The sequence below is a fragment of the Bombyx mori genome, chromosome 5 (assembly GCF_030269925.1).
Source record: "Bombyx mori chromosome 5, ASM3026992v2".
NCBI classification, from domain to species: Eukaryota; Metazoa; Arthropoda; class Insecta; order Lepidoptera; family Bombycidae; genus Bombyx; species Bombyx mori.
Window position 1 is genome coordinate 2,597,163 of NC_085111.1, and position 15,068 is coordinate 2,612,230.

The 15,068-nt window shown below is 36.9% G+C and overlaps 1 protein-coding gene and 2 non-coding genes across 4 annotated transcripts in view; 2 read left to right on the forward strand and 1 right to left on the reverse strand.

Annotated features, from left to right (window-relative positions):
- LOC105842460 (cholesterol transporter ABCA5) overlaps positions 1-15,068 on the reverse strand; it is a 44,129-nt gene that overhangs the window by 23,357 nt on the left and 5,704 nt on the right. Inside the window, exons 4-10 of one of the 2 annotated variants that reach the window (XM_021352051.3) lie at positions 13,191-13,364; positions 7,124-7,279; positions 4,418-4,634; positions 3,424-3,603; positions 2,691-2,860; positions 1,768-1,878; positions 838-961 (exon numbers count right to left, since the gene is read on the reverse strand). In XM_021352051.3, coding sequence (XP_021207726.1) covers positions 838-961; positions 1,768-1,878; positions 2,691-2,860; positions 3,424-3,603; positions 4,418-4,634; positions 7,124-7,279; positions 13,191-13,364 — 1,132 coding nt within the window. Of the gene's footprint in view, positions 1-837; positions 962-1,767; positions 1,879-2,690; positions 2,867-3,423; positions 3,604-4,417; positions 4,635-7,123; positions 7,280-13,190; positions 13,365-15,068 lie in introns of both variants that reach the window. The other variant, XM_012695648.4, reaches the window with a different exon arrangement.
- On the forward strand, positions 6,277-6,349 carry TRNAF-GAA (transfer RNA phenylalanine (anticodon GAA)). Its single transcript has one exon. It is a non-coding gene; the product is annotated as a tRNA-Phe (tRNA).
- On the forward strand, positions 12,044-12,116 carry TRNAF-GAA (transfer RNA phenylalanine (anticodon GAA)). Its single transcript has one exon. It is a non-coding gene; the product is annotated as a tRNA-Phe (tRNA).

The following is a 15,068-nucleotide window of genomic DNA, read 5'->3' on the forward strand; positions in this document are numbered from 1 at the left end:
ATCATGTAACCACCGGATCAAAATCGAAGCCCTCTGCGAAAACTCGGCGAGAATCTCAGCAGTTTGATGTTATGGGCTAGCTTTCAAGTTGAACTCTTCGATGAGTTCGATGACCTTTGTTATGACGGCTTCTAATCTTATAACTTTTCTTTTCCTGCCTATGCCGATAGCCTTGAGAGGCTATTTTAACTTCACCCTAACATGTAGGTGAGCTCACGGGGCTGAAACCGGAGTGTTGCTAACACTGGCCCTAGCAAGAGCAGTGCTTCGCAGAATCTACCACCGGATCGGAACCGCGACCCACTGCGAAGATCCGGCGAGAAACTCAGTGGGCTGTGTCTGTGGGTTGGCTCGTCGAGCCCGTCGCTTGCGACGAAGGACGGTGACCGGTGCTTGTGGTACCTAAAACCACCGTTAATGGATCGGGAGGATCCTCAATGACGTGTTTTGGGCATGTTATAACTAGAAGCAGCTAATAATACTGAAATTGTAATAATATGGTACGTATAGCAACGGCTTGACTCTGCCCTTGGCCTGGCGGAAGTCCATGGGCGACAGTAATCACTCACCATCAGGTGTATGCTTATCTACCTACAAGTGCAATAAAAAAAAAAACAGTTATAATAATGCTGCTAGAAGTAGCTAATAATACTGAGAGTGCATCGGCTGGGTCCATAAGCACGTATCTAGCTCGTCGAACAGAGATGTAGTCCACTACGGCCACATTAAGGAGGTTTTCGTGTCGAGACGCTCACTCGAAGCAGAATATAAAATTTATTGCCATATCAAATATCAACATAACGGTTTAGATGTAACAGTACGGATCTATAACAATACCGGTTAGTAGATCTTCCAAAGTCAACATCATCTTGTGTTGTATTCTTTCGGCGAATAGAACCGAGTATTCTCCCCGATATAAGTCCATGGTCACATTACTCAGAACTGGTATTCCCATAATACTCTAAAATTTATACTAGTTTAATTACAATTGATCTCTGGTACGGAGAATTTCTAAAAATAACGTAGATTTGCGTATAAGGTCATTATGGAAGAAAAGGACACACTGCTTCATTGTACACGCAAGGTCATCGGCCCATCGAAGTTTGTAAAATTTTTTGAAAATCACAAAATAAGTCGCATAGTTCCTGGCTATTCTGAAGAGCAAAATTCTACAACATAAACTTAGTACAGTCGACAACAAATATTTATGATTTAATATTTTTTAATTATAGCACAATTACTTTTTTTTTAAACAAAACACATTTTATGAATGATTAATGAATTTCGATTCAAACTAAATGCGAACTTGCAGAATTTTTACAACAATAACATTGTTTTTCTGGTATAATTTTAATATGCAGTACGGTAGGTAATACAACTGCGAAATTTATTTCGGAAAAACGGAAGAAATGAAAAAATATATTTGAATACGTAGAAAATATAATCTGTTTATCCCTACCTAATCGTTGGTTTACCTAAGGGAATATTTCAACTATGTGCGGATCAGTAGATGGGCTCAACATGAGAGAAATGCTAACACTAGCCTATCAAGAGCCGTGCTTCGCAGAATCTACCACCGGATCGGAATCGCGACCCGCTGAGAAGATCCGGCGAGAAGCTCAATGGCTCGTGTCTAGGGGCCAGTTCGCAGATCGAACTCATTGACTAGTTTGATGAGGTCGGTGACCGGTACTTGAAGCTCCTAAAAGCACCGAAAGCATTTTTAATCATAAGTTATCGAATGAATTGTTCTAGAATTAGATTCACCTTTGTTACTTCATTGAAACTAATAGCTTTAGCGACCAGCTCATCAACTTCCTGCAATTTCTCGCGTTCCTTAATGCTAGGCGCTTCGATCTTACATAACTTATCTTTACCCTGAAATAATATCAAAATTGAAAATAAAACAATAACGTAGAGAGATTATTTCGTACTAGTCAAACTGGATTTGAAATTTTCGATGCAACTAATGCTGGCGTTTAAACAAGCCAGATAGCATATAAAAACTTTTTTTTACTGTCCTTATAATAAGACGGGCATTCACATGGTGGTAAATGGTAACAGTCGCCCAAAACAATCAGGTCTACCATGAGCACAGCCAAGCCACTATTTAGAACAGCTTACGATGACTTCTACGATCGATTAATTAATCAAACTGTAATTATTCATAAATTTACGTTATCACTGGTCATTCCTATCAGCCCTATCTTAATGTGACCGGACACGATTTGGCGTCACCGTCCTGCCTATATCTGTGGCTAAGTAATCAGGTGCTCCATTTTGGTAGCCATTAGACGATACAATAGAGTTATCGACTTCATCTCTCAAGGTACGTGACGGCATTGATGTTGTGCTGACCATGAGCTCCGATAACCATTTAACTGGCGGATCGATTACTGATATATGCAATAGAACACAGAAATAGAATGCTGTCAAATAATCGCTGGATAAATTGGTGGGAACATGAAGGTCTGTACCCAAAAAGACCACCAGGCGAAAAGGCTACCAGTGCTACCACCAAATATACTATTAATCTTAATCTGATGCACTCTGAATACATCATTTAATTTGCTTCACAGTGGTTTGAATGCGGAGATGGTTATTAAGATACGAACGTTAGGTAAGCCCCATTCAACTTCATATTCTTCGTTGTTCATAGAAAAATCAAATCAAAGTAAATATTATCTCACCTCTACGCTTTTAAACAAAATAGAATTCCAAGACATCTGTCCTCCTATAGCCCGGTCCTGTCCGATCGTTCTTTGCAAGATCATCAACAGTGCAAAACAGAATAATATCAAGATACTCCACGAGCCGATGGTGAGTGACAGGGTTCGACCAATACTGGATTCTTCTCCACCTGAAACTGACGCTGATTTATTCAGAATTCAAAGATTAAATCATCGTCTGAACGGACGCATTTAATGCTGAGCTCAAACTTCCCAATGCCCGAGCGTTTCCAGAGAAAATTATGGCAAAATAAAAAATGATTTGCGAACAAAATTTTATCAAATCATTGAATTAAACACTAGGTAAGTATACATCGAAAGCTATTTAAGTATAGAGGATACAGACTTAGCAGTTGGAGTAGTTACTTTAAAATCAAAACGTAAGATCTTTTACATAGAATAAATAAAATTGAAGTGCCTGTTTGCAATATTGAAAATAACCGCTTTTTACTACATGCATATGAATGTACATATACCAAAATATATATTTTTTCCATTTTTGTCTGTCTGTCTATTTATTCCGGCTAATCTCTGGAACGTCTATACCGATTTTGACGGGACTTTCACTGGCAGATAGCTGATGTAATAAAGAGTAGCTTAGGCTATTTTTACTATCTTAAATTCCACGCGGACGAAGTGACGGGCACAGCTAATTAAGAATAAAATAAATTATTTGTTAAGCTCTGATACTAACTTCCAGTCTGTAACAATGCGAACTGATTGAACGAATGTATGAGTCCTAGTTGAGGAACGATTAGATTGAGGAAGAGCGTTAAGGCGGTGTGTTGCAAATCGTAATGGTGATGGACTAGCAGCTCGGCTAGGTACATCTGTAGGAATGTGAATAGGGTCGTCCATATACAAGCTAACCAAGCTGAAATAAAAGTTTAATTAGACACACACTGGTATTATTATAGTCATCATAATCATTATCTCATTATTATTCATTCATTTATTATCCCACAGTCCTCCACCCATTTTTTTCCTACCTAGCCTGATAGTCTTGAGAGGCTATGTCAGCGTAACAGGGCGAGTAGGTGAGCTCACGGGGTTCAAACCGGGAGTGTTGCTAACACTGGCCCTCGGAATATGGCCCTAGCAAAAGCAGTGCTTCGAGAGAGAAGATCCAGCGAGAAATACAGTGGGCTGTGTCTGTGGGTTAATTTACTGGTCGAGCCCTTCGTCGCAAGCGCCGGGTTCGGCGAGGACGGTGATCGGTGCTTGTGATACCTAAAAGCACCGTTAATGAAGCGGGAGGATCAGTAATGACGTGTTTAGGGCGTCCTCCACTGCTGGACATAGGTCTCTCTCAATTTTTGCCGTTGAGCGTAATAACGCCTTCCACCCTTCCCATATAAACTTTTATAATAAAATAATGAATGAAACGTATTTGTATGCAGTTGAAATAGCGCCCCTTGCGGCAAACGCTCCAAGTCCATACAAATTTGAGTTAACTTTTACGCTATCGAGAATGTTAAAAAACTCGCACTAGGTACACTAGTAGCGCTGGTTCGGCCCACGGAACAAAAAATAAAAGCCCTGGTAGACTCCAGATTTGAGTCAAAAGCCTCATGGTGTCAAGGACAATGTCTCAAGTACGATATAGTTGTGCAATAAACAAGCCATATTTTACTGGTTCATTTAAAAATGACAAAGATAATGAGATACATTTTTTTTTGCTGAATTACCTTTATTATGAAACATGGCCATGATGAAAGCGTGCATGATCATAACTGAGACGTACACCAAGACGACCAGCAAAGCGAACATGAGATGGATCCACCTGAACACCAGGATCAAGGTCACGGAAGCTAACAGCGAGATCGGTAGAACGGTCAGGTATGCGTACACCAGCCAGCCAATGTACATTGATGAGTATAAAACATTACGCAAACGAAGCGCGCGCTGAAATGCAAATAAACAAAATAGTACGGACCTACTTTCAATTGAAAACATAAAATACCTACTTCAAAAATGTTTTGTAGCTTAAATGGGTGAATGACCTGACTTGGGGGTTAGTGGCTATCAGAGGCCCTAGATATCAGCAAAGTTAATTCCACAAACCACTTCCATTCGTTCAAGATTCAGTGCATTAGACGACTTACATACCTATGTTATAGTTCCCCGTGATCGTATTCACATAGAACATTTCTTTGCAATTTTCTTCACTATCACTAGTATCCATACTAAAATTTAATACCTTACGAATCGCTGGCATCCCTGGGTGGAAATTGTAAATATTTTTTTCTTTTTTTTTTCATTAAAGGAAGATGTAGTATATTATATATATATATTATAGTAGACGTAGTGAGGGTGTCTTTAAAATAAATCAGTATTAAACCAACATGCATGTGTGTTTCACGACAGTTTTTATTACGCGATGTTATTCCCGCACCGTGGAAGTCAATTGTGAACTTTTGTTAAGTAGGTACGTATTTCATTAGAAAAATTGGTACCTACTTAACATTGGTAAATTGCTGAAGTCCATGGGCGACGGTAACCACTCACCATCAGGTGGGCCGTATGCTCGTCTGCCTAAAAGGGCTATAAAAAAAATAAAAAAAAACCTGTCTGCGGGATTCGAACAGCGGTGCATCGCTTGATACGACTGCACCGGACGTCTTATCCTTTAGGCCATGACGACTTAAAACCTACCTATGCCGGCTCACAATATGCCTTACCACTAGGGAAATTATCAAGAATGACCCAGTGAAATTATAAAAAAATACGTTTATATTATAGGTCGTTTGGTCACATAAAATTGAATGAGAAAATTGGTTGATTTAAATGAAACTAGAGGTCCCATAGTAGTCGAAATTCGACTATAATTAATTGGAATTGTAAGTTTGTACACTATTATGATTGTATTTTATACTTCTATAATCACAAATTTCGCCAAGGCTCCACAATAACAAAAAAATTTATAAAGACAAACAATATGTAATCTATTCTCAATTTGACCACAGACGTCAAGAACAAAAGTTTGACAATAAATAGTATGCATGCGTGTGTGCGTCAAATACATGGTATGTAGTGTATGTAATGTTTTCTTTATTGATTTAATGTATCTTTTATGCATTATTTTAAAAAAATATTAGCATTGTGCACTTCTTCTCTATGTTCTCTAAAGTGTAGAAAAATTCATACTCCATCCGCGCAATTTTCGGGAAAAGGGATACAAAGTTTTTGCTTCACGTATTAATATATAGATGAGAGACATTCATGTAGTATGTTTACTACGGTATGATGGTAGTATGGTTACTATGTATCCTTTATTAGACTAAATAGTTAAACTAGCTTCCAGCCAACTAACCAGGCGTGAAATTTTTACGGGAGCCTATAGGAATATTGCAATCTTCTTTGAGACTGTCTCAAGCTGTATAACGACTGTTCCAAGCTACTTAACTGCATCTTGAACGCATTTTATATATCATAAATAGGTATCTAATTAAGGCAGCACTTGTATCTTACATGTGATACTTCTTATCAATACTGATTGTTAAAAAACCAGCACAATTGTTACTTTGTTTTGGCATTGACGTTTGTGGCCGAAATAGCTCAGTTGGGAGAGCGTTAGACTGAAGATCTAAAGGTCCCCGGTTCAATCCCGGGTTTCGGCAACTGAAACTTTTTTATTTTTAAATTAAATAGCTATGCTTCATTTTACTTCGAGTGAGTACAACTTACAACCAAGTTTTGTGTCACACCCAAGACATTCTGACAAGCGCATCATACACTCACTGACTACATCAAAACATCCACAAAATAAACTTTATAAGGAAAGGAAAGGATAAGGATAAAGGATATTTTAATGTTAATCATTTATTTAATCGTTACAACTTAAGGTACAACAAGGTATAACAAGATAGTTTTTAAATTTATAATTTTGTGCAGCGACCGGCGCATGCGCGTTATTCAAATTTTTCGAAACTCACTGACTGCATTTTTACGAATCCCGCGCAGGTGTCGGTCGCGCGGCGTTGGTCAACACTTTAGGGTTCCGCTTAGCGTGCGAGGATCTTTTTATTATATTTCAGTTCCGCACGTTACAATATTCATTTAATTTTGTTACGCAACGTCTAACAATGGTTTTTGTCACAGGAAGGCTGTTTTCAGTCTTTTGTAACGTTACGCTATTTCGTGTTCTTGACAAAAAAAATATTATAATTTTTTTAATTACGAGACATTATTTGATAAATTTGTCTTTAAGTGAACACTACTTTCGTTCTACTAAAGAAATAAAATTTATCCAACAAGATACATGTGTAATTTTAAATGAATAATGAATGAATTTGCCTGTTTTATTATTGTCATTTAAAGCCGATCATAACCAATTGATTCAGTCAACAAATAGAGGCATATACAACACTAATTTAGTAATGAATAATTTTAACCTTAACTCCATTGAGCGTCTCAGTGACAATTAGAGCTTCGGTTTCCAGAACTGGTGGTATGAAGGCCAGGGTGAAACACAGCAATATGCCGGATAAAGTCTTCCTAACAAGGGCCTCCTTCATCAACGGTGACACCGGCATCGACACTAGGGTTAGCTGCAAGATGGCATTATTTAAAATAAAATTAACACAACATTGACACAAAAAGAACAAATTCCTTTTGTTTTTTTTTTATTGCTTAGATGGATGGATGAGCTCACAGCCCACCTGGTGTTAAGTGGTTACTGGAGCCCATAGACATCTACAACGTAAATGCGCCACCCACCTCGAGATATAAGTTCTAAGGTCTCAGTATAGTTACAACGGCTACCCCATCCTTCGAACCGAAACGCATTACTGCTTCACGGCGGAAATAGGCGGGGCGGTGGTACCTACCCGTGCGGACTCCCAAGAGGTCCTACCACCAGTGATTACGCAAATTATAATTTTAGAAACGTTAAATATTTACGATTTGTTTTCGAATTATTACGAATCGTAAACTTACTACAATAAAAAATTGCCGTGATAGTAAATAGTAATATTTAAAGTAGTGGTAATTATTTAATTAACTTATTTAACCAAAGACATTGGTGACTGGTGGACACAAAATTTTTTAGAACCTAACAAATCGCCTAATCTTAAATCTGCTTTAGACCTATCAAATTAGTTCCATAATTAGACGGCATTTTAGAACATCAATAATTACTATTGAAAATCTTCGTTGGTAACCTTAAAAAGTGATGAAGTCGATTGACAAAGTGTCGATAGCTATTAGACATGTGTAAGTAATGCGAGTGATATTACTCCGGTAATATTACACTACGATGTAATGCAACATCACACATTACGCGAAGGAAACAAACATCACACTATCACCCAACATGTTTCTTTCTTTGTCGTGTAATGTTGCTTTTTTTTTTTTTTTTTTTTTTCCTACCTAAGCTGAGAGCCTTGAGAGGCTATGTCAGCGTAACCCTAACTTTTGTAGGTGAGCTCACGGGGCTCAAACCTGACGTCGTTGCTAACACGAACCCTAGCAAGAGCCGTGCTTCGCAGAATCTACCACCGGATCGGAAACGCGACCCACTGAGAAGATCCGGCGAGAAACTCAGTGGGCTGTGTCTGGGAGTTAATTTACTGGTCGAGCCCTTCGTCGCAAGCGACGGGTTCGACGAGAACGGTGACCGGTGCTTGAAGTACCTAGAAGCACCGTTAGTGGATCGGGAGGATCCGAGATGACGTGTTTTGGGCGACGTCGACTGCTTTCCATTCTGTCCGCAGGATCGGGAATGTAGTTACCGGCGGCCACGATGAGAGGGTTCTCGTGTCGTGCCGCTTTATCGAAGTGGGTAATGTTGCACTGATACACGAACGGAACCGAGCGAGCGAGACAGACCGATCTACGCAAAATAAATGAGCAAGCGACACGGAATTATTCCTAGTGATTTTGAACCGTATACCCTGGCCTCTAGGTACATATTTATACCTACGGTACGTCTGAATTTTAATATAGGTATTTGTGTTTATATTTTTCATGCGGCCAGCCCACGGAATAGATAAATAAGGTTGGAATGGTAATGTAGGTGGGGCAAGCGTGCCACAGTTATGATCGAACAAACATAACTCGACCGATTCTTTCATTCACCGCGTTTAGTGCGCTTCGGAATACTTGGGCGAACAGATCTCCGCTTTATAGTGCCGTGTTGTGCAATTATAACTTGTAAAACAAAAAATCAGACCTCAAGTATAGAGCGAGGAGGTATATCTTTCGATCGGTAAGTCGAAATTACCATTTAATTACAATATTATTTGTCTAAAACATAAAAATATACTGAGCATTATGAAATTCCAAACATTAACAATATTATTGCAGCAAGTTATAAATAGCATACATTGCGCGATGTGTACTCGCCCAATGAACGCAATGACCAAGTCAGCTTCCAATGTACTACATGCATTGCGTTCTCTACACTTCAATCTTTGAAATTTCGGCCTTTGCCCTGATTGGCCGTGGTGCACGGCGCTAGTTTGTCGATAGTGAGGTGACCATGTGGTGAAATAAAATCATCGACAGAATTCTCGGATATACAACATGTAACATAATTAACGCACACCCTGAAAGTAATTTGTTCAGAATCGGAATCTGGATCGATTTTGATTGTTTTTATGTACCAATTTTTTTTCCTAAAATTTAGTTAAAACTAAGTAAATTACAGTCACCCTACACAGCTAGCTAAACAGTTCATAGAAACGAAAATGGAACGTAAGTCAGGGTATTAAGACTTTTTAAAATGAAATATCTAATTAGTAAAAAAAAATATTATTTAATTAAAGAAATCTGATACTTATTTCAAGGCTAATAGTCTATTACAAAATAAAATACCTACGCACACAATACCAACAGCGACCACCGGCACACAGCAACACTACAATACATAAAAGAAAACCACGTAATACAAAAATAATTACTATCCCTTTCTTTCGTCGGCTTAATATTCTTACAATAAACGGCAGGCTAATCCCGATGTTCGCGGCGACGCGGCGACGCGGTTGCGTCGGCGGTGATCAAAGAAAAATCTAAACAACGAAGTCAACAAAATATTTTTGACAAGTCAGTCACGCCGCGTCCCCCTTATCGATAAGAGGTCAAGTGATAGTGCAAATAAAATATCTCCCGTATTTCGCTATGTCTTTTCGGTCAGTGACCTCCTAGATCAGCTGATTTGACGCCTCTCGACTTTTTTTTGTGGGGGCGAATTAAATCGCTAGTTTATAACACACAGACAATAAGTGCCGAAGAACTAAAGAATAAGATAATAACCGCCTTTGATAAAGTGAAAAGTGATATTGCAGTATTATCTAAAATAAAACAACAAATACGAAAACGGTCATTAAAGTGCATTGAACAAGGGGCGCGGCGAGTAGGTGTCTGTGTGTGCGTGCGCAGCGGAGTGTGAATCGGTGACCATTTTATTTCCACGAAATTGGAATAACTAATTTCACAAATAATCAATGTTAACGCACATATAAATAATATTTGGTGTATGCATAGCGTTTATACTATTAAAGTCTAATTGGGGTGTTTGAGGGTGTGCGTTAAATATGTTACATGTTGTATTTACATTTGACATGGATAATTTTTGCATTATTTTATATTTAATTAATGATACCTAGTATATTCTTAGTGAGACGTATTTTGAGTAAAATAAATATGTATTATTATTATTGAATTATTATCATTGAATTAAAGTGAAGGTATAATATAAAGGGACATGTAGACCTCTCATTTACGGGTATTTACTATATTGTCTAAGACGTATTAAAATCTAAGTAAAATGCCATTTGACTTATGCAGTAAATAAAAAATTTTAGGTTTCCTAAAGAACCTAACGCCAGGGAACAATGGATTGACGTGACAGGTAGAGGAAACTGGAGATAAAGACGAGTACTATTTGCTCTAAACATTTTACTGAAAATGATTTTACCATAAAAAAAATCAGAATACACTTAGTTCTGAAAAATTCATTCGCAATTAATAGCAAGCGCCAACTGCTTAACAAATACGTTTTATTCCAGCGACAGTGACTATTTGTAATTAATAAAAGTAAAATAGTTTTTTTTTCAATATTTATTTCATGTTTCATTTTCTCCATTCATTCATCAGATAATTTATCGATAAAGAATATCGATTTTATCAAGCACTAGCGTGTATGAACATTTTTATTGCCTTTTTGCGTGTGTGAGTGTGTATGCCTACGGGTGTTTTGTGCTAGTTTGCGAACGAATATCTGTCCTGAGATTTATGTGTGGGTGTTTTTGTTGTGTGCGAAATACTTGTAATCACAGTGTGTGTATGTGTAGAAATTAAAATAGTGGGGATGAAGCGGCGACACTGGTTCTAATACAAAATTAGAGCAAAGGCCTTTCCAACCTTATTTATCTATTCCGTGGGCCAGCCGATAGTTCCCCGCAACTAGTTACTTAATTTTTTATTCGCGACTTTTGTAAAATCGCTAGTCGCTCGTAATTGTTTAGTAATATTTCATATTAATTTTTGTGTTTGAATTACTTAAGCACTTGTTTGAAGATAGTTTTATTATTTGTTTTAATGCGTGTTTAATAAGTGTAAGAAAGAATGGCGTCTAAATGAAAGTACAGTCCTCTTTGGATGCATTTTGAAGAGACCGCGCCGAAACAATGCGTCTACTGCTCTCGTATATTAACATTATCGTCGAGCTCAATTTGCAGTCTAAGTCTCCATATGAAATCCGTTCATCTCACAATAAATTATATTAAGTAAAAAATAAAATTATTATAGGTATTATTAAGTAAGTCAATCTCTGTCAAGTAATATAACAGTGTATTACAATACAAAGTATGAACACATCACTTTGGTAATAGCTATCTGCGACATTATAGAGGACACTCAATTTATTGGAACACTGTTATAAAGAACGAAAATGATAAAATGACAGTCACTAATCGGTACCTACAAAAAATCAGTGATACGATAAAATGGCAAAATCACAAAATAGTTCCAGTTTAAACTCATAGATGTCGCTGTGTTCAATTGCGTAATCGTTTTAATATTAAAACGTCTTTTTTATCTTTTTACTGGATTTGGTAATAAATTTACTTTATGGAGTCGTAATTCTTTAATAATATGCGTAAGTACTCTGTTTAATATTTACGAATATTTAATGCTGTACATATGTGAAATTATAACTACATATTTAGAAACAACAAATCGACATTTACAAAAAATGTTTCTATTGTATTTGCCTAGTTAAAACAGTTTTTTTTTTTAATTTTTTTTTATGTGATAGTAATATATATTTTTAATACAATGATAAGATAAATAATTTCATACCATCGCTCACAGCCGAAATAGCTCAGTTGGGAGAGCGTTAGACTGAAGATCTAAAGGTCCCCGGTTCAATCCCGGGTTTCGGCAGTACTTATTTTTGTAAATTTTTTTTTCGCGTTGTCCTTATTTATATTCCTTTCCCGATCGTGTATCGAATGGTAAACAGTCGACGTCGCCCTAAGCACGTCATTACGGATCCTCCCGATCCGTTAACGGTGCTTTTAGGTATCTCAAGCACCGGTCACCGTCCTCGCCGAACCCGTCGCTTGCAACGAAGGGCTCGGCGAGTTTTTGACAAAGTATTTAGATACTAAATTACAAAGTAGTTATCTTAAATAGAATTACAGATTGATTATTAGCTTAGTATGGATTATAGACACGGCAAAAGCGTTAACAGTTAGGTTTAAAGTAAGATTTGGTGGCCGGAATGAGTGTACTGGCTGATTATTGTAGGTAGGTAGGATTAAGGTAGGTATATATAATGTCAGTATCTATGTAAAAATCATAATCTTGAGCGATGTATATGCAACGTTAGAATATTAATTTAAATGTGCCAGTTTTGTAATTATTAGCAAAATACTGTAGATTAATTGATATGGACATGTCAATGGACATTGTGCATGCACCGCCTATGAAATTGTTTTTCTCAAAACTACGATTAATTAATATTTTACGACAGCTTACTGTATAGAATAAATAAATAAATAAACAGAAAAAATGTGGTCGTTTTTGTAATTATGGGTCGCGTTTCCGATCCGGTGGTAGATTCTGCGAAGCACTGCTCTTGGTAGGGTCAGTGTTAGCAACACTCCGGTTTGAGCCCCGTGAGCTCACCTACACGCGTTAGGGTGAAGCTGAAATAGCCTCTCAAGGCTTACTTTTACTGGTGGTAGAACCTATTGTGAGTCCGCAAAGGTAGGTACCACCGCCCTGCCTATTTCTGCCGTGAAGCAGTAATGCGTTTCGGTTTGAAGGGCGGGGCAGCCGTTGTTACTATATTGAGATCTTAGAACCTATATCTCGAGGTGGGTGGCGCATTTACGTTGTAGATGTCTATGGGCTGCGGTAACCACTTAGCACCAGGTGGGCTGTGAGCTCGTTCACCCATCTAAGCAATAAAAAAAAGGCTATCAGCATAGGTAGGAAAAAAAAGCATAATACCTCATAATTCGGATTGGAGCCGGCCGCGTTTTCAATTATAGCCTGTAAGATCGCCAGCTGCACGGCCAGGAAGCCGACTCGGAGGTGCGGGTTCGAGAACCGCGTGTGATCGATACTAGTCTCGTATTTGGCGCGGTCCGTGCTCCTTATGCTTAATTTCCAAGTGTTGTTTATCTAAAATAATTATTACCATTATGTGCCAAACATAATCTTATGTAGTACGATGTAGCAAAAAAAAAACAAAATTCGCATAAATTGACTCCAAAAATACATTAAAATTGTTCACGAGCGTCTGGACGTGTCTGCTTTAACTTAAAAGCTTAATGACGATATTTTCCTGTACAATGAAATATGTACTGTAATAGATTCTCATGAAATTTTTTATGCATATTCAGTAAGCCTGAGAATCGGCTACTATCTATTTTTCATACCCCTAAGTGATTAGGGTTGTCCACCCCTAACATATTTTTTTTATTTGGACTTTTTTTTTGTTATAATGAGGTATTATGTGGTTGAATGAGGTTTTGTTATTTTTATTAGGGTAAAGCCGAGATAGATGCCCCACTTTTTGAAATAGTCGTGTAATTTTAAAAATATTAATTTTATACGAATAATTTCTATTAATGTAGTTAGCTCAATCCTTTATGTTTAATTAGTATAAATTTTTTTTAACCCATCAAATACAGATTTTGCAGAAATTCGTTTTTCGTAGAACCTTTTTTTGGAGGATAGATGACTACCTGTATGGATAGTTGCCCCACCAAGAAAATACTGAGTAGGATAGATGCCTGCAGTGCAGGATAGATGCCCTTTATACCGTGCAAACTAAAAAACCAAACTAAATATTAAGAAGTTCTATTCATAACAGAGCAATTGTCTCCAAGAAACGACATAATAATAAAAAAAAAAATTATTTTTTAAGTCTTTGAATGTTTATAATTAAAAGATAATTCTCATATCACACAAATGATCATAATTAAATGTTTAAAGCGTTAAGTAAGCGTAAGCTAAACTACATTTTTTTAGTTTCAACATGCGTTATCCTATTTTTTTATTAAATTAAATTTTACAAATATTTATTCAACAAAAATATAAATTCTTAATTGTTTATAAAATATTTTCATTAAGTGTCAATGTGTACATTGCAAAATCATATTTTTTTATATTAAATTAACACAATAAAGATATCTTTATTATTTTGTCCAATTGAAGTTTAACTGGATAGTGCTTTCAATTTTCCACATATTCTACATCATTTCTGAAAAACACGTTTCATGTGGCTAGTTCTGAAACATTAAACATTGAATCCAGTCGGATTGCGACTTCGTATTTTTATAGTTTTCAAAACATTCAATGCAGATATATTTACATGCGTTTTAAGTCTATCCCTTAGATTTCTTTAGGGGCAAATCTATTGTTTTATTTCCTTTCATTTTATAGTTAAGTGGATTGTCTTCATCTTCGCTGCTTGAACTGTAAATCATGTGTTTGTGGTTTATGTTTTCGTGGCATATTTCAGCTGTATTCTGAAATGGCAGAGTATGGAGGGATAGATGCCCCTAAAGGCACCTATACCCCAAAAAATCAGGGCAACTATCCTTTGTGATATGGATAGATGCCCAATTTTTTTGTAAATAAATTATAAACATAATAGCATTTATTTACACCTAGATGCAGACTCAATGAACCAATATATTCACGTAGTAAAAAATATAATGGAATTTTACACTAATTATAAAGTTATACCACGCTAAATACTAACCTTTAAATCTTTGACGTGTTCGTGAAATTCCGCGCTGAGAAAATTACATGTACGAGGAAAACACTTCGTCATCACGCGATTGTCAAATGGTACATAAGGTATAGAATGACTGTAGT